Source organism: Bombus vancouverensis, chromosome 3, assembly GCF_051014615.1.
Source record: "Bombus vancouverensis nearcticus chromosome 3, iyBomVanc1_principal, whole genome shotgun sequence".
Taxonomy (NCBI): Eukaryota; Metazoa; Arthropoda; class Insecta; order Hymenoptera; family Apidae; genus Bombus; species Bombus vancouverensis.
This window is the reverse complement of record NC_134913.1, coordinates 2495707-2517600: the sequence shown is the minus strand read 5'-3', so window position 1 is coordinate 2517600 and position 21894 is coordinate 2495707. Positions and strand designations below refer to the sequence as shown.

General features: G+C 36.8%; 2 protein-coding genes across 2 annotated transcripts in view; one reads left to right on the top strand and one right to left on the bottom strand.

The window, feature by feature from the left end:
• Positions 1-21894, top strand: part of Phlpp (PH domain leucine-rich repeat protein phosphatase) — a 90977-nt gene that overhangs the window by 6808 nt on the left and 62275 nt on the right. The window contains exon 3 of the mRNA XM_033346980.2: positions 15872-16025. Within this exon, the coding sequence (XP_033202871.2) occupies positions 15872-16025 (154 nt within the window). The remainder of the gene's footprint in view (positions 1-15871; positions 16026-21894) is intronic.
• LOC117164134 (uncharacterized) overlaps positions 1-21894 on the bottom strand; it is a 103714-nt gene that overhangs the window by 61764 nt on the left and 20056 nt on the right. The gene's annotated exons all lie outside the window — the stretch shown is intronic.

Sequence of the window (21894 nt, the reverse complement as noted above, 5' to 3'; positions counted from 1 at the left end):
AAAAGAGTTGGTGAGTTGTTAAGAGGAGTTCATTTCTCAGTAATTTGGATACTTTCTAACGAAGTTCGAACGTGTTTGAAGCTGAGTCACGCAGTATTTCACACTAGGAATATTTTCTTATTTCGCTTATGAAAAGTGTCTTACCTCAAAACAAATTTAGTCTTGAATTGCAGACTAAGAAATCGTACTGTAAAAATCTCGCCAACCATACACAACAATGTGCTTCGCTTGCATGTAGCCGAAATTCCAAAAAAATTCCAATCGCACGCGTAAACAATAATAGACATAGAAATGGTATCGCGTTACGCTCTTAAAAAAAATGTAAGAAAAGAATATGACAGGCTGTCAAATGAGAATGTTCAAGCTCTGGTTAGAGGAAACGTGATAAAAAAGCGCGATTTAAGAAGGGGAAGCGAAGGCGTGGGTGGCAAGAAGAAAAATGAAAGGAATTGAAAAAAGGAACGATATCTACAGTTAAGAACCCAGAGAAGGAGACGTGAAAAAGGAGAAAAATACGGGGGAAAAAATGCGAAGGGGTTTCAACGGAATATCACCGCGGGCTTTATCGCGTGCTCGAGCATTAACGACGTCTGCGACAGCGGGCGGACCGGAAATCCTGGCACACCGCAAGGTCTTTCTGAAGGGATCTGAGCGAGGCGATTTCGTTTCGTCGTCCTTAGAAAGGGTAAAGAGTTATCGTTTCCTTTTGATGAAAGAAAGATAAGCGTAGCTTATGTGTGTATGTATGTATGATGTGCAACATTACACGTTCTTAGTCGTAGAGCGGAATCGAGGGGTGAAAGTAATTTTCATATTTGAGAACTATGAACGAGGAGGAACTTTTGAATGCCTGATGTGAATGACTATGGAATATTTAGAGATTTCAGAATTTTAGCTCTGATATTTTGACAGATGAACAAGACACAGAATTAATAACATTTCTTGGAAGCTGTCAATAGCGTTTTGTTGACGCGTTCTGTAAACTGTCCTTTTGGAGGTTTTAGTAGTTTGAATAATTTAATAATTTTAATGACGAAATTTGGCGACTCAAACTTTCGAGTAGTTAAAGCGATTGAGAATTTTGTATCATTTTAATATTGTTTGTATAAAACAAAGCTGTGCTGTATAAAATTTCTTCTACTTTCATTGTTTAAACAAAATTTGATATTAACAGTATTTAGAGTAATTAATCGATGTATATTCTTGCAAAATGTAGATTTGCCATTTGGAGGCATAATGCTTGAAACAGAGATAATATTTGCAAACCAATGTTGATTCGAGTTGCTTTTATTAACCTCCTTTTTATACATTTGCCGAGTAATATGTATATTGGAAACGTGATCGTTCCGAATCTCCGATACTCAGTAATATAGTCTGCCTGCATTTTAGGTCACGTTAAACCAGATATTGAGTAAACTTAAAGAGCCAGTGAGACGTTCAGAAAGGCGTCTCATTGTAAGGACTGTAACGGCAAACTCACTGAAACGTACTTACATTACATCTTAATCCAAAATCGATATCTTTCGGTAGCTATCTCTTTCAATCTTTTTCAATTATGAAAAATATCTCTCTCTTAAAATAAAAGCTCAAAAAATCGAGACAATTTTTACTTTCAATCCTTCTGAAGAGCATCGTGCATTGTTTCGCGTAATAAAACAGGCCACCTCTTTGATACACAGAAACAAAGGTGACGTTGGATCAGAACGTAGCTAGAAAGGGGATGTACCGGGGCTAAGGGAGTTGCTTTCGACTTAACTTGCTATTCTCATCCGGGCAAACCGATTTCGCGTGTACGTTTCACCCGAACTTTCCTTCCAACCCTTTGCCCGATGCTGTATAATGAGTAGGACGCAAGTTGGCTTCTCAAAGATAACGAGGTACGCGCCAATAATCAAAGCAGGTTCAGACTTAAATAGCAGGCGTTCCTCTTAAAAGAAACCCCCCAGCTGGATACTGTCGGCTACTTGAAGTCAAACTCGCTGCTTACGTCTGTACAGACGGCCGCAATAATAATGAATTTTCGTGTTTTTGTTTCATCTGTTCTTCTTCTATTTTCTCTTAAGACTGTTACGTCATATTGAAAAAATTAAGACAATCTCTGATTCTCTAAGTTCTTGTTGTGTATGATATTCATATTTGAAGACTAGGAGGAAGAGGAACAAGGAATATGAAAATATCTTTATTGAGAAAATTAAATATCAATATTCTAGTCAGTTAGTAGGTTAAAAGAGGCTTAAACTCGAACGGTCTTAAAGCTGTCTACATTATAGTATAGGAAGGCTTACATATATCATGTCTAATCGATGACGTATGATCAAACTTTGGTATCTCGACAACGTCTTTAGCTTCCACGAGAAATTCATTAGAGTACGGAACGGTATGCGAACGACTTTCCCGGGCAGCTGTTGCGTTTGAGAGCACCGTTGAAACAGGTGTCCCCGATCTGAGAAACTATGGCAAGGAAGTCAGGCAGTTCGTAACACGTGAGTGACCGGTTCATGCTTCGAACAGGTGTTTAATTACATAAGGGGCGAACAAGTTCACACGGGTTTACGTATCCGTCTTACTCGAATCCCAGCAATTTGCCGCAACTAGAAGGACTTTCGAGAATTCATCTAGTTCGGAAGTGTAAAAAATAACAAAGATAAGAAAATAATGTCAAGTACGTATTTGATTTATAGAAACATCCTTTTCTCTATTATACAATATGTACAATTTACGAAGCACTTGTTCCAGGAAACGAATCGTAATATGGAAGCAAATTCCTTCGTTAAATTTTATATCTTTGCACATACACTTTTTTATATAATTTGTACAAATTAAATCAAAAACAGTCAAATTATTCCCACTTATTCCAACAATTATTCCACTTTGATGAAACAATTAGCGTAAAATTAGTCGGGCGCAACTAATATATGAATTTAATCATTCGAAGCGTGAACGCGTATCCGTCGGACGAATATTTCGCGCCGATTTCTCCAACTATCACAATATTTCCATCGGAAACGCTTTCTCGTTTAAATTGTTGTTCGTCGACGTTATGGACGAGCGTGTAATCAATAGAAACACGCGATTAAGCTCGAATCGCGATTCATTGCAACGGATTTGGCTTCGTTCGCATGAAATCACGTTCTATCTCTCGTCAAATATATACCAGTAAGCCTGATCCGTTCCACTCGCTCAAAAACGCGTTACTTCTTAATTTATTTAATTTTAGCTCGGATTTAACCAGCAAATAAAACAATTTTCTATACTTCCTTGAAGGTAATCGTGCTTAAATGAACTGAAAATGTATTTAGGATATTTTCAACATTGAGTACTTACGCGAAAAATTTTAATTTTGCAGAGACAAACTAATAAACAATGAATATTTTTGAAATACCTCAGTTTTCATCGAAGCTTGATTTTGTTAAGTTTGAAAAATGATTGATACCTTGTTTATGAACGTGGATTCACGTGGCAACTGTCGAACATATTTTAACTGAAATTGATTACGAGATTGTTTGACATTATTTTTTACGGTTGATCGTTGATAAATTAGTTGCGATAGTGAAAATACGCGTGTAAAAGGTATAAACGTATACGTACCGGAGTTTCTAATCTGTGCAGTCGTATATAAACGTTTGTGTGCTTCTGTGCGCTAACGGTCTTAATTAGTATAATTACGAACATATTAACGTTAGCTAAGTTTCCTGATAGATAAAATTGTGTACACGTTAATATATGCTAATTACTGATTGTAGCGATCAGAAACGTAATATTACGCGCCAGTTTCTTTGAAAGCCTTTGCAAACAAGCAAACATTGTGTTATTGCAAATTTATTAGCGTCTTATTTATTGTTAGATAAATTTCAGAATATATTATTAAGAAATATACACGTTCATTTATTAGAAAGAATTTCCCAAAATTTCAAAAAAGATCTTAACCAGATAACTGATGAAATATACGAAATTGTAATTTCTCTAGAAACCATATGAATACCTCTATATTCGAAATTAATGCAAGATTTTGGTATCGGAAACCTGTAATTCATAGAATTTCAGGCCTTGAATGCAAATCTTGTCAAAGCTTGATACGTCAAGCTCATCTGTCAGTACGTAGGAACAATGTGCACAATGAGGAACACTACGCTATGGCAGATACGAGTTACCTCTTTGATTGTGACTTTAATACGAACAGTCATTATACGTTCTGCCCTTGAAAGGCTTCTTAAATGAAGGATCATAATAGAATAGAATAGATTTATGTAAAGTATTCAGTTTTAATTAATGTTAAAGAGTAAATATCATTTCCAAATTATTTCCAAAATTATTTCTCTCCAAATTTCATACTTTTTAAATTCTGAATTTTACGTTCTTTATCGAGGACAGCGAAAACTACAGGGAGAACAAAATTTCTAAAAAAAAAACTGTTCTTTTATGCAATATTGCATGTTACATAACGCAGATTTCGACCGAAAATATTATCTAGAACGAGAAACACTTTGAAACAATATCGTAACAGCCGTTTGTAATTGCACAGAGAGTAAAAATTATATTTCGACGGTCGTTAACATTTAAAATATCGAGTTGAAAGCTCGTTCCGGTACCGAGTTTCGGGCGCATATCGCAATTAAAAAATCGCTAAAAGTGTTCGTACAGCGCGTACGTTCAATGTTGAACCGATTCTGCATTATTTTCTATGACGATATAATTCGTAACACTGCGCTGCCGGTTCCAGCAAATGGAACGAAATTTCGCACGCAAAACACCATAAACTGATACAGGGAATTTGTTTTTCCGGCTTAAAATGACAGCAGACATTGAGCAAATAAAGGAAATAAAGTCGACCTGTAAAAAACCAAAGGTACAAAGCAAAAAACGATTATAGAAAGTATTAATGGTAAAATATTTCTGTAGTATGTTTTAAAAACAACAAGATGCATGAATCACAGGAATTCTGTAAAATAATCATCCAAAATATTAATCTTGAGAATGAATGTGAAATCCAGCCAGAAATCCAGTAACTAATATGAAACTTCAAAACTATGCTCTCTATCTTCTGCCATTCACCTTAATTCCAACGTAATCAGCTGTCCGATGAGAACATTCCTTGCTAATTTAGACGATTGGACGGTAGGGAAGACCTTTCATCCGTCTTCGTGCAAAGAACGAACCTACGCTTCGACGGAAACAAGAAGCGAGAAGGACGCTTTTCAACGCTTAATCCGGATAACAAATGACCTTAAAAATATCCGAGCCGCGTCGTCGGCTCTTCAGCGTCAGGAAAATTCCAGACGAATGCTCGATTTAGATTCTGCCGCGGGATTGAAAGCGGTTCATTTAAGTATCCGCCACGGGATAGACCGATGGTTAAATGGGGAACCATACCGTCCGTTTCATTCCACTATTTTCGCTGATGAAATCCCGATAATTATTAAATCCTCTCGTGGCCGTGTTTTGTGCAGCAGATAAAAAGAACCCGGCGAATCTCCGTTAAGGAACGGCGATGATGCGACTAAAGGCGGATAAATGTGGTATGCTTCAATGTTGCTCGATATTTCTGGTTTTTGTTCCTCGAAATCTTATTATATATAATTTTATTACATTACAAAATTGTTGAAGTAATTACTTCAAGAACAACTCTACACCTTTTCTTTTGTATATCCGTGACATGGAGACCGTTGTTACGAAGAGAATAGAATTTAGTGAAACAAAAAATTCGAAATAAGGTGTTACGACCGTTCGCGGAGAGACGTGATCGCGAGATAGCACGTCAACGAGAGTTGTAAATTCTCGCTACGATCATGTTAATCGACGCCGCGAAATAGTCGTTCCCCTGTTTCGTTTAGGATAACAGAGGTGGTTTAATGAATATAGCACTGTGTTAACACTAATAAATTAACGTTTATTTCAACAACTTATTAATTAGAAAGATATAAATGGAACAACAAAAGAAATGTAACTACGTAATGCGCGATATAAGATATGTATTGACTGTTTGGCTTCTCGAAACGTTCTGCCCGCCCTTCGATTTGTTGGTTTTTTCTGGAAGGCGACCCCCACTACGTTCGGATCACGCCACATTCGTTTACGTTAGATAAAATAACGGCCACGAATCGACGCCTCTGGAGGTCGCTCCGCTTAATGAACCATGCGCTTGCCACTACAATGTTTATTTGCCGGGCAGCCGCGACGATCCGTCCGCGACATTATAGTGCCGCGACCGACAGTTAAGAATATGATCTATGGCAAGCCGCATGGCGTAACATAAGGAAAGGTCCATATTATTGTGCCCCTAAATATACATTTGGTTTTGGGTTACAAGGTCTAGAAACAAAAGAGCTATAAGCAGATATCTATTGCTGTTTCTTGTAGCCTTCAGCTAGAGCTACACACCAAGGTTAACTTTCTGGTAATGTCCTTTGCTATAAATATATGAGCGTGCTCCCTATCATTCTTCCTATTGTATTGTAACACTGTAAGAGTGAGAATCTGGATCAGCATACATTATACCTATACATATTTCAATATATCTTTTTATTACAAATTCATACAGTCAATCTCAACAAAAATAAATTAAATTAAAAAATAGCGGATGAATATTGACCTGCGTAGACCAGATGAATCGGTTCTTTCGATCGTTTAGTTATAGAATTATCGAGCATATTGTTGCGCAGAATGAAACGAATGGGAAGGAATTTTTCGCGTACAACGAATAAAGAATGAGCTTAATATTATCGTTATCTGATATTACGCTGAGATATATGTATTAGAGTTATTATTTATTGTTCGCAAGCTAATTCTTCGTACGAGAAATGAAAAAAGATCGTACTTAAAAAATACCTGACAGGATCCTAAAGTCCAGCGAATCCAAATCCAAACGTGATACAGCACCCACGGCAAAACTCAGCTGAATTCGGGTTAACGAGCAGCTCGATTATCGATAATCCGGAGGGGTCCTCGAATATTTCCATCGACCAAAAAATTAACAGCGAACATCTTCCAATTAACCGTCCCCATATCTCGAAATCCACTTTTCGTTATCGGCAGCTTCATTACCGCGCATTAGATCATGCCATGTTACACTACTCGTTGCTCGCCAGATACTGTTTAATTAATCCAATAAAAATCGGCGTGACTGTCGCGAGTTTTCGCGAATGACGCTTTGAAAGAACTTCTTTGTTTCGTCGCAATTTCAACTTGAAAAAGACAGAAGAAAAAAGACATGTGCAGAAATCCGATTCATCGGAAGTTTTTGCGAGTCGTCTCCTCCCCAGCACTCATCAGTCTCGATATTATTTCAACGTAAAACACGTAATAAATTTTTCGCCGTTTCTTTTCGCGTTCCTCCACTAAGAGGATTAAAGGATCACGATTAGAGCATTTTCAGGCGTTGCAATCCTTTTCAACTCTCCCCTTCCCTCTTTCTTTTTATTTTTTTTTTTCTGTCGCAATACGCCTGCTGGAAACGGTACTACGAAATTTTCGCGAGTTTTGATCCGTACACAAACGAATCGACAATGAAAGTTCACAGCTGTGCTACAAAAGAGCGATTACACGATTTACCCGTGTTCATGCCACCCTTTTGAAGACCAAACAAGTTCCAGGGATGTGTAGTAGCAGAGGGTTTTTGAGGGAATTTGTGTACATTCGAGTTTAGAGATTAATGTTGAGTGGATCGTGATAGCAAAGAACGGGGATTTTAATTCATTTTGCAGATGAATGAGAAAAAAAATGAGAAAATAAAAGATGGAAATAAAAAGTGGAATTTTGTTGACGCGTTGTAGTTAAGGGTAGAATACTTGATAGCGCCTTCAGTTCATTTTTCATGTGCCATTTAATGTTAGATATATGTATTATTAGCTTATATCAGCTCCATTTTTTCGCCCGGAAAATATATTTTCCCAGGGGAAACTTATTTGCAAACAAATCGCAGTCCAAAATCTACGCAAGAAATTTCGTTTCGTGTAACCGTATATCTTTCAAACGTTGTATTCTACAAACAAAAAAAAAAGGAAAAACTAAGTAAATAAATCGAAAATGGGGAGTAAAAAAAAAAGGAAAAAGCAAAAGGAGAAAAAAGTAGCAGTTTCAGCCCATAAAGTTCGGGGAAAAAAGAGCAGAGAAATTGGACGTACGATTTCCCGGGAAAGTGGATTTGAGTGTAAAGTCGAAAACGACGAATTCGCGCTGCGGCTCGACCATGCCATAAATAAATATAAACTGCGGCCGTGTCCAGCTTAGAGCTTTCATAAAAATCGTAAAGTTGCCGGACACCTGGCCAAGCGTAAAGTGCTTTTTGACGAAGCGATCGTGGCTTTATCGCGGACCATTAAACGGAATATTCCTTCGTTCCTTTCTCTCTCCAGCACTCTTTTCCTTTTCTTTCGTCGATGTTAGCCATATAAAAAGGGTTGAATAGACTGGGAAACAGGGTGTAGCTTCGTTCCTGTGCAGCAGCAATCGTTAAATAACGACTCGCCCGTAAAGAGTACTCGTTAAACGCGACAGCTCGTAAATTGTTGCTCGCGAACAAGGTAGCATCCAAGTTTTTATTTAGCTCTCTATAAAGGGAAGATATATCTTCGCCATTTTTAAATGGAAAAATTGTCGTTGGAAGAAGTTCAATGAAAAAATACGTTTTCTTTATTGCTACATGTGGCAAGTTAGAATGCAAAAAAAAGAAAAAATTGAATATATTCAACTTTGATTTATAATAAACGAGCAACGAACTCTGTGCTTTCTGCAGAAAATAAAACGTCACACATTTGGAAGAGCGTTTGCAGTTCTGCGATCATTTATTTAACTATACTGCAAATCTGAAACTATCCCGTTATAATTTATCTACACCCAACGAATTTTAAAAACACTGTTTCGAAGTATTTCGTATTTTCGAAACGAACGAAATTACCGCGATAAATTGTCTACATATACATAAACGATGGATGCTCATAATGAGTTTTGTTAATTACATGCAAGTCTCTGGGGACAACAAGTAGCCCAGTTTCTCTCATGTGGATCGATAACGTCATTTCTATCGAACAAAAATAAAATTCCGATAGGTTGACGAGAATTTTCAAGCTGAATTCGACCCTGAAAATGTTAAACATATGAAAGATGTAAAACATATGAACACATATTTTATAATGTGTCACAATTCTATACATAAACTTATATATATGTCGGAGATGAAAGGAAAACCGGAGCCTTCCCTTTGCAATTTTGGGAAAGTCTTCTAATGCTTTAGCCTAGATTTTATCATAGCTGTATTTAAGCAATTGTTGTCATTTGTAATTGTTTGATATTTGTGATAGCGAAAGTGGGTTCGAGGTGACAACTGGTCGCCGAACGTAGCCACGGTCACGGGATAAACATTTTGCCTGACGAAGGTGTGGATCGGTTGTATTGTTCTCCCTAGAAATCACATAGAATTGTACTTTGGAGATGTCGATATAATGGGACACACGTTGTATTAGGAATCAAACTCCAGACAGAAACTGCCTAGCAACGGCGTTTGAATCTTTCTCGATGCTTCCAAAGAGTATACAACAAACTCTTGGCAGAAACTGCCTAACAACGGCGATTGGAACCTTCTCGATGCCTCCAGTGAGCATATAACAAACAAATGCAGTCGTACGGCGAAAAAGATTTTCATCAGATATTCATTCGTGTGATCGCCTTGGAAAGTGATACATCGAGCAGTTTACCGAGTGTCTCAGCAAATCGTATTCCTTTGTGTTTAAAATTATTCTACGCATAGTAAAGAGTTATCCCGTTGACCGTGGATTCGTTTGAACCCAGGAACATTGTTAATAGCGTTAATTAAATTCATTATTCGTAAAACCTATTAATTGTTAATCTCATTATTCGTTAAGTTTATTATTCGTTACTATTATTATTCGTTAAACTTATTATTCTTTAATCTAATCATTAGTTAGACTTATCGTTTGTTAATCTTATCATTCATTAAACTCATTATTCATAATATTTTGTAAAATCTTGCATATTTGCGTAAATATAATCTCTGTTTCGTAAAACGATGGCTAATTCAAATGAAGAATCGTTACGCGCCTTAAATTCTAATGTTCACCCGACATATAGATACTGAAACGATACTTTTAATGGAAACAATGTCTCATTTTCCTCAGAGAGCTCCATTTGCCCATAAAGGTGGTAAAGAAAATTTTGCAACCCATTTGTTTTCGTTCGCAAGGAAAGCCTCGGAGATATCAGGCGGTAGCTTGATCGCTTCCGGAGGACAATGCGTTTCCGAGCTGACAGAAAAATCGTCTGGTGGAATCGAATCGATTGATAAGCCATCGACTGATAGAATAGCGACTCCTTTCTAGAGAAGATCGCTTACGATATTTCGCTAGCTTTGCAGATGAGATTCTTCGAGAACGGAGGTTCTTGCGCGTCCAATCTTTTGAGAGAATCTTATTTCGAACTTATAGTAGTAGTTAGTAGTAGAACTTAGTAGTAGTTTCATAGGAATGTCGCTAATACGACGGTGGAGCTGCTAACAGATTCAGAAACTTGTGTTTATTTGTTTTTAATCAACATTGCCAATTTCAGACTGTAAAACAATATCGTTACTTTTCCAACAAACCGAGTATGTTAGTGAATTTCTGTGTCACGAATTCTCAGTATCTGCTCATCGATTCTCATTTCTACAAACATTAACAGCGTCCCATTAGAATCGAAACTTCGTAAACTTACGAATAAGAGAAGCCAATTGAAGAACTGCAGCTACAACTTTGCCGCTACAAATTTACTTAACACTTTGACTGCCACGTTGGTCAATATATTTTCTTTTTTTTTATTTATTTATTTATTTACATTTTACAATTTGTCCAGTAGGACATTTGGTAAAATATTATAGCTTAGTGGTATAATAATATAACATGTGGATGGCTAGCCCCAGTGGGATACCATCTTCGAATTTGATTGATTTATTTCTTTAGTGTGGTGAGTGTTTGTTTGTTAGGTTATGTCCTTTGTGAGATCTGTTGGATGTTTCCTTCTTAATCTTCTTTCTATGTTTAATGCGCCGACCGTTTCCGCTGCCAGCCGGTTTGGGACATATAGAATAAGCAAATACTGTTTACTAATATCTTCTACACATTTCAACAATATATTCTGGATGTTTTGCTTACGACGAAATAACGAATACGAATGGTTTGTTGAAATAAACGAAGCCTTGTTATAATATGTCGCTATCAACTATTACCAAAGCGCCACGGTGGTCACCCGTGACCACCAATACCACCGTAACCAATAAGATAAACAGTCCATTAAGGAAGAATGTTGTTTTACATCATCAATTTATTATTATTTTGCCATTATATGCCTTGAATAATAAAAATTGGCTCCCGTGGCGTCCTGAGCGAAACATGTGATTTCAGCGTGGCCGTCAAAGTGTTAATAACACTTTAATCGTACATCGCGCCGAAATTCTCATCAAGAACGATCATTTCCTTCGAACAAAACGAGGCCCTTTTATAGAACGTCCGAAATATGGCCAGCTTTCCTGATTTCCTCTAAATAGAGAGGATCCGCAGGAAGTTACATTGGATGGCGGAACTTACGCCAAAGGAAATAATCTCGAAGATATTGCAGCGGCCGACCCACTGTCTCTCTGTAGACGCCATTTATGTACATTGTAGACTGTACACGCGTCTGTTCGTACTTCTCGGTGACGTTTACACGGCATTGCCTGCGTTATTAACCGTTGTTTCATCATCAGGTTTGACGTTTAGTCGGCAACCCCGTTTTTGCGCTTCCGAGTGACTCGTGAATTTAATTTATTTACATCACGGTACGAATGTTGAACGTTCCGGAAATTGAAATGATTAATCTTTAACAATTTTAATAGGGAGGAAATTTTCGTTGAACGAGTTCTCGCACGGATTGTAAAATCATCGGCATAGTGATCGGATATAATGATACTAAAATTCGAGATCAGTTTAGAAGACATAAATTTATCGCTTTATTTAATTAATTATTCATAAAGTATAATTTTCTTTTTTTTTTTAATCACATCGAAAATGTATCGAATATAAATGTAAAATATATGTTCTAAAATGAATCGAACATGCAAGAAAAATCCAAGCTACATACACCGTTTGATCGCTTTGAAGAACGAAAAAGCAAAAAAAATGTTACCCCTTAATTTTTTACTTCGTTTTGAAAACCTGTGCCGTCCAACGAAATTCGCGCCAATAAATCTAGACCTAGCCATATTTCGCCAAAATGAATCCGGAATCCCGATACTGCGAACGTTTCCGTCGAAACAAAAACTAAACGACGTAATTCTACGTGGCGGGTAATTGCAGAGCGATCCACGAACATACGTACTTTCGTGTTGAACACGTGTTAATGTTCAAAATCGTAATGGAAAAACGTGGCGCAGCAACGGAATATTTTAATTACGCTGAACGAAACGACGTTCGCTGTAACATTCGCGGTCGATTATTTTTTAATAATTCAACAAATAAACTTTCTCGAGATATTTCCGTATTAAAAAATAGAAATTATTACCTGCAACGGGATTATTTCTTCGTTTCTTTCTTTTTATTTTCTTCTTTTCTTTTCTTTCTTTTTTTTGCTTTTATGAGTGGGAAGCAAGAAATGGAGATTACCGATGAGACGTTTAATCACGGATTTATTGTTATTTACGAAGCCTGAAGATTTGCGCAATAAATAATTGTTTTAGTATTTTTGTGGACGATAGCGAACAATGGCGACGACTTGCATTCACTAATCTAGAACTATGTGAGCTGAAAGTAAAGTCAAGTTAACATTCATCTTAGATACAAACTGCCTTCGTTTTATGGGATCCATAATTTTGATATTGTAAGACAGCAGATTAAATCTTAAATTGATTTATCGCAACTCACGTCGCTTGTATTCTGACCACAAGATGAATTAATCTTCAAAATTGCCAGAACCGCTCGATATATCTTAACAAGCTTCAACCAGCTTTCTCTACATTCCCAATTACCCGAGACAATCAATTAAACGTACTTAAAAAAAAATAAAAGTTTCTAGGAAAGACGTATCGATTTACAGAGGAATCAAAAAGGAAGGAAAAAACCTGAGAGAAGGAAAGTCTAGAAAAAAGACGATTAAACTCGTCGCTATGTGATGCAAAATGATCAAACTTCCGAGGAAGTTTGGCTGATTGCGGGTAAAAGACTGTTTGGTCAAAGCTGGACTTTTTCCAAGGAGAACCAGAAACTTCTCGATTGACGCGACGCTGAAAACTCCTTTCGACCACCCGACGAAGCGGTTTCTTATGAGAACCTTGTCTTACAGACGGTTCTGGATCGAAAACTTTACAACTCGCCACCTGGATGCTTGAAGCATCAAATCAAATTCGCGAAAATGGTGATTTCGAGGGGTGAACATACTGAAACTACTTGCGCTGTTTGGTAGAGTTATAAAAATGTTCCTTTATTACGAGTCACTGCTCGCATTAATACATTCACTACCGTTAACGTGAATTCACGTCATTTCGAATTCTGTTTTCAGTTACCGCTAATGCGAATTCGCGTCATTTTAGATTCTGTTTTTGGTTTCCGCTGACATGAATTCGCGTCATTGCGTAAATTTTTTTTCAGTTGCCCCCAAATTACCATATTTAACGGTTTTCAGCATATCGTTCACCTCAAAAAGGAATTTCCACGCAATGGGAATTGAGATAATTTTACGATATAGTTTCGCAATACAGCTAATCCCCTACGCAGTTGGCCAAAGAATGCAAATTGATTATTAATTTATTGGCTTTACTTCGCTACACAATGTACCGTATAGTATCCAGTCTTTCAATACCTCAACGCGCTTTTTGTTGGAATTCCGTATTCTATACACATAGACAGTTATACACATCGTATGAGCGGGAAATCGCATCTGCAGCTTCTTCACTGCGGATTCAGAAGAATCGAGAGCGGAAGATAAAATAAGAGACATATATTTTTCAGTTATCGTGTCTGGATGAAAAAAAAACGGACCTATTTGCAACAGGAATTCAAATCGTGATATAATAAAACAATACTTTTAAATTCACTCGCATTTTGATAACAGAATTTTGTGGCGATCAACTCTAAACTTATAGAAATTGTAGGCAGCGTTTAGCCAAGGCTCTGGCGTCAAAACCGTCAGCCGCGAATGTGCTAACATCAAAAATGTTTCCATCAGTTCAGAACATCCCCTACCAACATTTCACGTTGGTATCCTTTTGGTATTTCGAATTGGAATCCTTAAAATTTCGTGACCGCGTTATCGTTCCCTATTGGTCGATAACGCGCTTCGATCGTGAGTAGCGATCGCTGAGCCATGGATTACTGGCAATTTCGATCCCGTTGCCCGGCCACAGGAAGTAGTAAAACGGAAATCGTAAACAGCAACGCGCGGCACGATGCTGCAGTTCGAATTGGGATTGTTCGAAAGGTTTGGCGTTCGAATTGGATGTTTAATGGGTTTTCGATCGACGTGAGTGGATACTGGGCGTTTGAGAATTTGATAATGTCAGAGCGAATGTGACGGCAGGTTGTTTATGTTATTTTGATGAAGAGTTTCGTTACTAGAATTTTATGACGAGGCGAACGAACCGAGTGAATTCGTTGGTGCACAATTCTCTCGCCATGCTTATTAGGAAAATTAATATTAAGCGATTGATTAAATATAGAACTCGATACTTTAACGTACAAATGTATATTTTCTGTTCACGTCGATAATTGTTAGAGATAGATTTCAAATTTAACTGGCTATTATTTTATATTCTCGTTAAAAAAAAGTTCTCGAGTGGAAAAAGGGCAACTGAAATTTCAGACGAAATAAAATCGTTGAAATTTGAAAGATGTCGAAGTAACGAGTAATAAAATAACACGTGTTCATTACAATAGCATTTCGTTTCAGTTTTCAAACAAAAGCACACACCCTTTGTTATTAGCAACGAGTTAACGAACTAATCACAAACTACTCCGGGAATAAAAGAGTTCAGTCATCCATCTGTTATGGAAGTTTTGATGTACCGCACCGTGGTTATCATTAGTGTTTTCAAACTAACGTACGAATCGAGCGCGTGGTAAAACCCGACCACGTCAGGTTGAAATGTTTTTTAATTACCGAAGATGAAAGGAAAGCGCAGCTTCGATCCGGAAAATTCACGGCCGTGGAATATCGTGAGCTTTCGAATAACATCGCAAGCCTCGTTGTCGAAATTAAGATGGAACGTGGCCAGCTAGCGCGTTCGGCTTAATTAAGTTAGGAAGATTTACGCGGAAACACGCGAAAACTCGTCGTTCGTGACGAAACGCTGCGACGTTGCCAGACTGAGGGCAAATGAAAAATACCAGCCGAAATTTCCTTTCTTCCTCTTTTTTTTAAACAGCTCCTATCTATCGTATTTATCTCTGGATATAGTTTTTCGCCAGCTTCGATATTTGAACTACGAGGAAATAGAATTAATCAATTCTACCGTGTACACTGCACTGTTCAAAAATATCTGGATATTTTATTATTTTTTTAATGGAAGGCAATTTAATTAAAAAAATTGTAAATCAGAAGATTCAGGACGATTTTATTATTTACCAGAGCTATGATAAAATTTCATAATACGATAAAAATGTATTTTTTAAATTTTATTATGGAGCAATAACTATCGTTTAAAGAATTTATCATCTTCGACTTATTTATTTTGCTGCCCATAAGAAACGTTACTTATGATTTCTCCTTTCCACAAGGAATTATCCGCTTTTGTGCTACAAATTTCACTTCATCCTTTACAAACGAGATTACGTTTCTTTTTATGTAAGCTAGATCAGAGATTGTATTTGCCGCACGAGCCGATAATAAGATCCATTAAGAGATTACGCTCGTTTTTCAGTACGGAGGCGAGTCCGGAAGGAGATTGGCTTCTCAGGAGAAACCACTCGAAATACAGGACCAATTTCTTCAAAAGCTCGGCTACCAGGACGTATCCAGGCGGTCAAGACTCGGAGTCGATCCTGAATTACGACACCTCATCGCGTTCCACGTGGGTGAGTGTGATTTATTCTATTCTACGAGCCGGTCCCTTGCTTCGACGTTGTTTGGTGTCCACTTATCGTGGACCACGCGCGTCTCATTTCGATTTTTCTTGTTAGGCTCGATGTTCTTTCGTGTCTACCAACGGTTCGTGGTACTCTCACCAAGACGAGAGTTTCTAGAATAACATTAGGGTCGAAGTGGAGGCACTTTCGTTCGAGTTTGTTAAACCGCTGAGATTCTGGGAATAGTATAGTTAATTTGTTACCCGTATATTAATCATTCAATTTCTAGTTAAAAAACTGAATCAGTTAGTTTTTATATTCAAGTGGTCAGAACATCGGTAAAAGTTATTAAAAAAATCTTTTAAGATAACCATAACGTAAGTTTTAAAAATCTTCCATTATTATCTTTAAAAAAGAAAGAAGCTCGTTAAAAAATCTCGGTCGTTTCAACGTAAATCACGGGTGCAAGCTTTCATCTCTGTCAGTGCAACGTCGAACGATGCAGGTTCGTGTCAGTCCTCATTTGCAGCCAGCACATTCTCGGCCACGACAGGGGAACACGGACTATGTAACGAAATTTCACGTACAGCGACACCCTCGAAAATACCATAGGCCCGTCCTTTTATTAAACGCGACGCCTCTCAGGGAACTTGGCGAACGTAGCTTATCGCGCTCCTAGAATTGCTCGTGTAGTGACGCTTGTTTTCGATCGATTCTTTCACATATTCTCGGCTTCCGAATTTTTACTACATCAAAGAGTTCAAAGAAATTTAGCAAGTTTTTATGTTTACTGTAAGTCCCAGTTAACGTTAGAATGACTGATCTGTAATGAGTACCTATGTAAATATTTTATACATAAATATACGTAATACATTCCTGGATAATAATACAAGCGGTATGTAATATATTTATGCATTATGCACACATTAAGATTGAAAAATTGGACTACCGTAGCAGGATCAATATCAATTTTGCTATGATCTGTCTACAATGAGGATTAAATGAATAAATTACAGTGAGTTTGAACGAACGTTTAAGGTGTAAATGAGAAGCTGAAAGATAATGGAGTTGTTAATTAAAAATTTAATAACATTAAATCCGAAAGCTCTTTAACGAGAGTGATGATATTTAACTGCAACGTCAGCGGCCAGAAACCGAGAGATTCTGGTGGACAATGTAATTAATTTAAATGAGTTTGACGAAGCTTGATGAAATTGCATAAAAATTCGTGACGAGATTAAATAAAATTACCCATTATATCCTTATAATTATTTGTAAAAAGAGATTATATGAAAACTACGAAAGAACACGATAAGTCGTTTTTTCCCGCTAGTTACAAGAAGTGAAAAATTTTAATGTCTCACTTCATTTATGAGCGATGCGAAACACGCGCGAACGAAAGGTTAAATATCGAAATGACATGTTTCTGTAACGAGTCCTAATTAAGGAGCTCGGTATAATAGACGTAGTATCAATCAATCATTTGCTAGACGCGTAATTGCGTACGTTAATCGCGCTAATTATACGGATACTGGAAAATTCTGGTGACTATACCTACAATTCGGACGATATAGAACATTTTCTCAGGCGATTAGCTTATAATTAATTAATTTGATACATCGCGATTGATTCGTATTATTTTATTTACTTTGGCAAAAATGTAACGAATATATCTTCCGGTGGGGTAAATTCGCAACAGTTATAGTTAAATTAAAATCTCTAAGCACAATTATAATTTCATTTTGTCTTCTTTTACTATCGATATATTGATTGTCCAAATCCAATTTCTGTTTGCCATCTTTTATTCTGCTTGCAATGAGCCATATAACCAAAATAGAGGCAACGCAATCGAAAATACTCAGAACAATAGTAAACGCGCCATGGTACGTTAGGAACGAGGACATTCGGAAAAACCTGGGAATACCAACGGTCAAGGAGGAGATTAACAAAAGTGCAAGAAGGCACGGAGAAAGAATAGCAACGCACCCAAACCGGCTGGCAGCAGAAACGGTCGACACATCAAGCATAAAAAGAAGATTAAAAAGGAAACACCCAACAGATCTCACAAAGGACAAAACCTAACAAACACGTATTATCTGAGATAATTAAAGAAATAAATCAATCAAATTCGAAGATGGTATCCCACTGCGGGTAGCCATCCACATGTTATAATACTATATCACTAAGCTATAATATTTTACCAAATTTTGTCCTACTGGACAAATTGTAAAAAGGTAAATAAATAAATAAAAAAAAAAATCTTTTATTCTGCTTGAAAAAGATGGAGAGCTACATGTATTCCTGAACGTAGCGTCGATTCAACTTCTATTTATTATCAATTACAACCTGACCCTATTCTAATTTAACCATAATTTCATCCTAATTTCTGTCCCAGGTCTTACTCTATCTCAGTTCGACGAAACCAATTCTACATTCTAATATTCCGTTTTTGTACTTAACCTAGTAATTGGAGAAGATAAGGTAACTCATCGACCAAATTTCAAATATTTCATCGTGTTATGCTTGTTCGCCACTATATATCACATTCAGAATTTTCGGCTAACGATTTAAGCGTTTGATCGTTAAAGGGATAAAAAACAAAAACACGATGTGAATTATATTCTTCTCCTGTGGTCTCCAATTACTGGTCAATCGTCAATTTTCAATTGCCAGCTCTCAACCGTAGTTCCTTTCATCCGTTCAATCGTCCTGTCATCGGTTTCCATTTCGCAATTTCGCGCTCAAAATTAAAATAATTACATCGTGAACACGTTTTCACCGTTTCGCTTCTCGTTCTCGCAATTAAAACGAAATACACACAGCGAACGAGCGAACGGACGTCGTCGAAACTTTAGGGACAATCGAGAGCCGATCAATCGACACAATCAATTTTATGAACTATCAAGTTGCGATAACTCATTACGTGGCTGCCCGTGAAACCATCGTCGAGCGTTAATCGGTCGATCAACTAACCGTACAGTTTAACGCGACCGAATTCCTCACAGTGAATGGCTGCCGGAAATCGGATGTGCATTGTTCGCGACAACTTTATACCAGCGTCCCGGTGTGACACCGCGTGTTTCTGGCATCAATGTAATACACTGTTATACGTATAGAAGACCGATTCTCACTTCTTTCATTTTGCCTGTTTTTCTACGCAAATTACGAAAGATACTTCATCGAGGTCGCAAATTAACGAACAGTCATGAAGCCATGGCCACAGCTCTATTTTATCGGTCGCAATTTCCGTTTGCTCCTGTTTTTAGAATGCTACTAGTTTACAGATACCATACTTTCTAGCGTCACTTACACCTCCGTCTATAAATATTAGAACACTTATGAAACGTGGGAGGAATGTTTCCGAAAAACTGTTAGTGGACTATGAAAAGGTTTTTCTCAATCAATATGTTAATTTTGGCATCTGTGTTGGACGTTAGATTCTCTCTATTATGTTTATTATTACTTTATATTGTAAACAGCATGAACATCGCGAATCAGGGCATTAAAGAAGCAAAGCAAGCCATAATGTCCTGCGACAGCGAAGATTAAAAGCTCGTGCATAACACAAAGGATGCAGTGAAAAGCTCGCGAGCTTGTTCCGAAGTAAAAGCCTTCTTGCTTTCTGTATATATTTTTTTTCTTTTTCGTAACCTTTTATTCTGTTATCTTAATCAAAGAAAACGGATAATGTCAACAACTTTTAATATACCCATTACTATAGATAGCTTCTTTTAACGGAAGGAAGAAAGCAGGTATAAAGGGAGATTTTTCAAAAGTTAGCAACCGAGCAGAAAAATATTGCTGATATTGCTGAAGTTAATAAAAGGTGGAAAGTTATTATGGATACTGAAGAAAGATGACATAGATTAAAATGTCTGAAAAAACTTAATGTCTCTGCTCCTTTTAAAGCTGCTTTTATAAGAATATTATGGAGGATAAAGTTACACGATTGAGAGAGACAGGCAGTGTAACGGACAAGAAATTGGAGCACGACCATTATTCTTAAGGTTTATGATTTTTAGGTTATCAAATACAAAATTTAAAGATTATGTTAACATGAACGACTATATCTTTTATTCTTCTGAATTTTATACATAACATTTTAACGATCGGAGACGTCTTAAAATGTCTATAAACTGAATGTTATTAACTGAGAACGTGTGATATAATTAAAATTATCGTGCGATATTTCTAGAGCGTTGGATCGATAAAATATTCATTATAAAATGTTCTGTTGTACTTATCCTTCGTATTTTATTTCGTTATGTTTTCTTTACTTTTTACATTTCGTATTTTTACCAACGAGATTTCTGACCCGGGAACATATGTGGGTAAGAGATGGATCCATCAACTTGCCAACTAATAAAGTGATACATGTTAAAATTAAATTATACGACTTAAATTAAACTGTAAGTAGAGGGAACTGAAATAATTATACTATATAAACCGTGCAACAATAGCAATCAACTATACTGTCATATATATGATTAAGAAAAATATAAGAGAAGTCCACGAATAGTACCATACTCTAAACTGATAAATCAAATTGATAGAAAGTGTAAAAAATATTAAATAAACACATTTTTAACCAAAAAGTTATTGATATTTATTCACATCCAAATATTTTAATATTAATGGAAACTCTCCGGTCACAGATGTTTGTTTATAGATAAATGTACCGAGCATTAAAGTGTTAATATATTTCCGTTGTTAATTCTTAATGTTACACTTAATATAAATCGCTGAAATTTTCTCGCAAAGCAACCGCATTAACATCTCCTAATATCAAAGATAGATAAGATTGTAAATATCAAATTTATTATAATATTACTGTCGTAGAAATATATTAGTATTTCTTTCACAGGGTCGTATTTCAAACAGAGGATTCCAAACATCGTATATTATTCCATAATTGAAGAGAATATCTCGTTTTGATGGAACTTGCGAAAAGCCAGGTCCGGTTGCGTACAATCTCCGGTCTGGACTATGACTTTAACAAAGTCTCGGTTACTCTTCACCCACCAGCCATTCTTGTTGACTCCCCTTTCTCACCCTCTGGCACTTCGGAATGGTTAATCGGTATTTGCCCATCAAATAACGTACTAATTGCTTGCCACCTTGGATACACGCTTATTCTGGCATTACCACTGCCTTGCACCGCTGAAATATACGTTGTTAGAGCAGAGAATATCGACAGCGTTTCGAGATTGTAATTAAATGATGGCTCGCGATACATTTGATCTCGCCCGAAGGGAAATTAATATTAATGTGGTGGAAAAGAAGAGAATGAGGTAGGAGAACGAGATAAGTTTGGATATAACGAAGACGATGATCTTTTCAGTTATTTGTAGCAGCGTGCGGGATGCTGAAATCGTTACGATGTCAGTATAATATCGTTTGTCTACGTTAAAGAATTGTTATCTTCTATTTTCATAAACAGAACATAGAACGTTAGAATGTGTTATAGTCACAAGATGGTATGAAACAGAATTTCCAATTTAAAAAATACTTGCCGAAAGTGTTTAAAAAAATTTCATAGGCAAAGAGGCAGCTCACGTTATCGAAAAATAAATGCATAAAATAAGATTCTATCAAAGAGAACCGTCAAATCCGAAAAAATTTGCCTCTCCCAAAAAAAAAAAAAAATAGATTACCAAAAAAGGGTGTTTTATAAAAGCTTCATATTCAAAGAGAGAGTTTACATCATCAAAAAATAAAAATATATAAAACTCGAATTACATGGAAACGAACCATCGACCGGGAGAAAAAGTGTTCTACCGTTTCTATTTCCCAATTTCTTCGGTAACCGTGTTGCACCAACGATGAAATCGTCATGGATTCCTGTAGAATCGCCGCGTCCCCAAGGTAATCCTTGGTT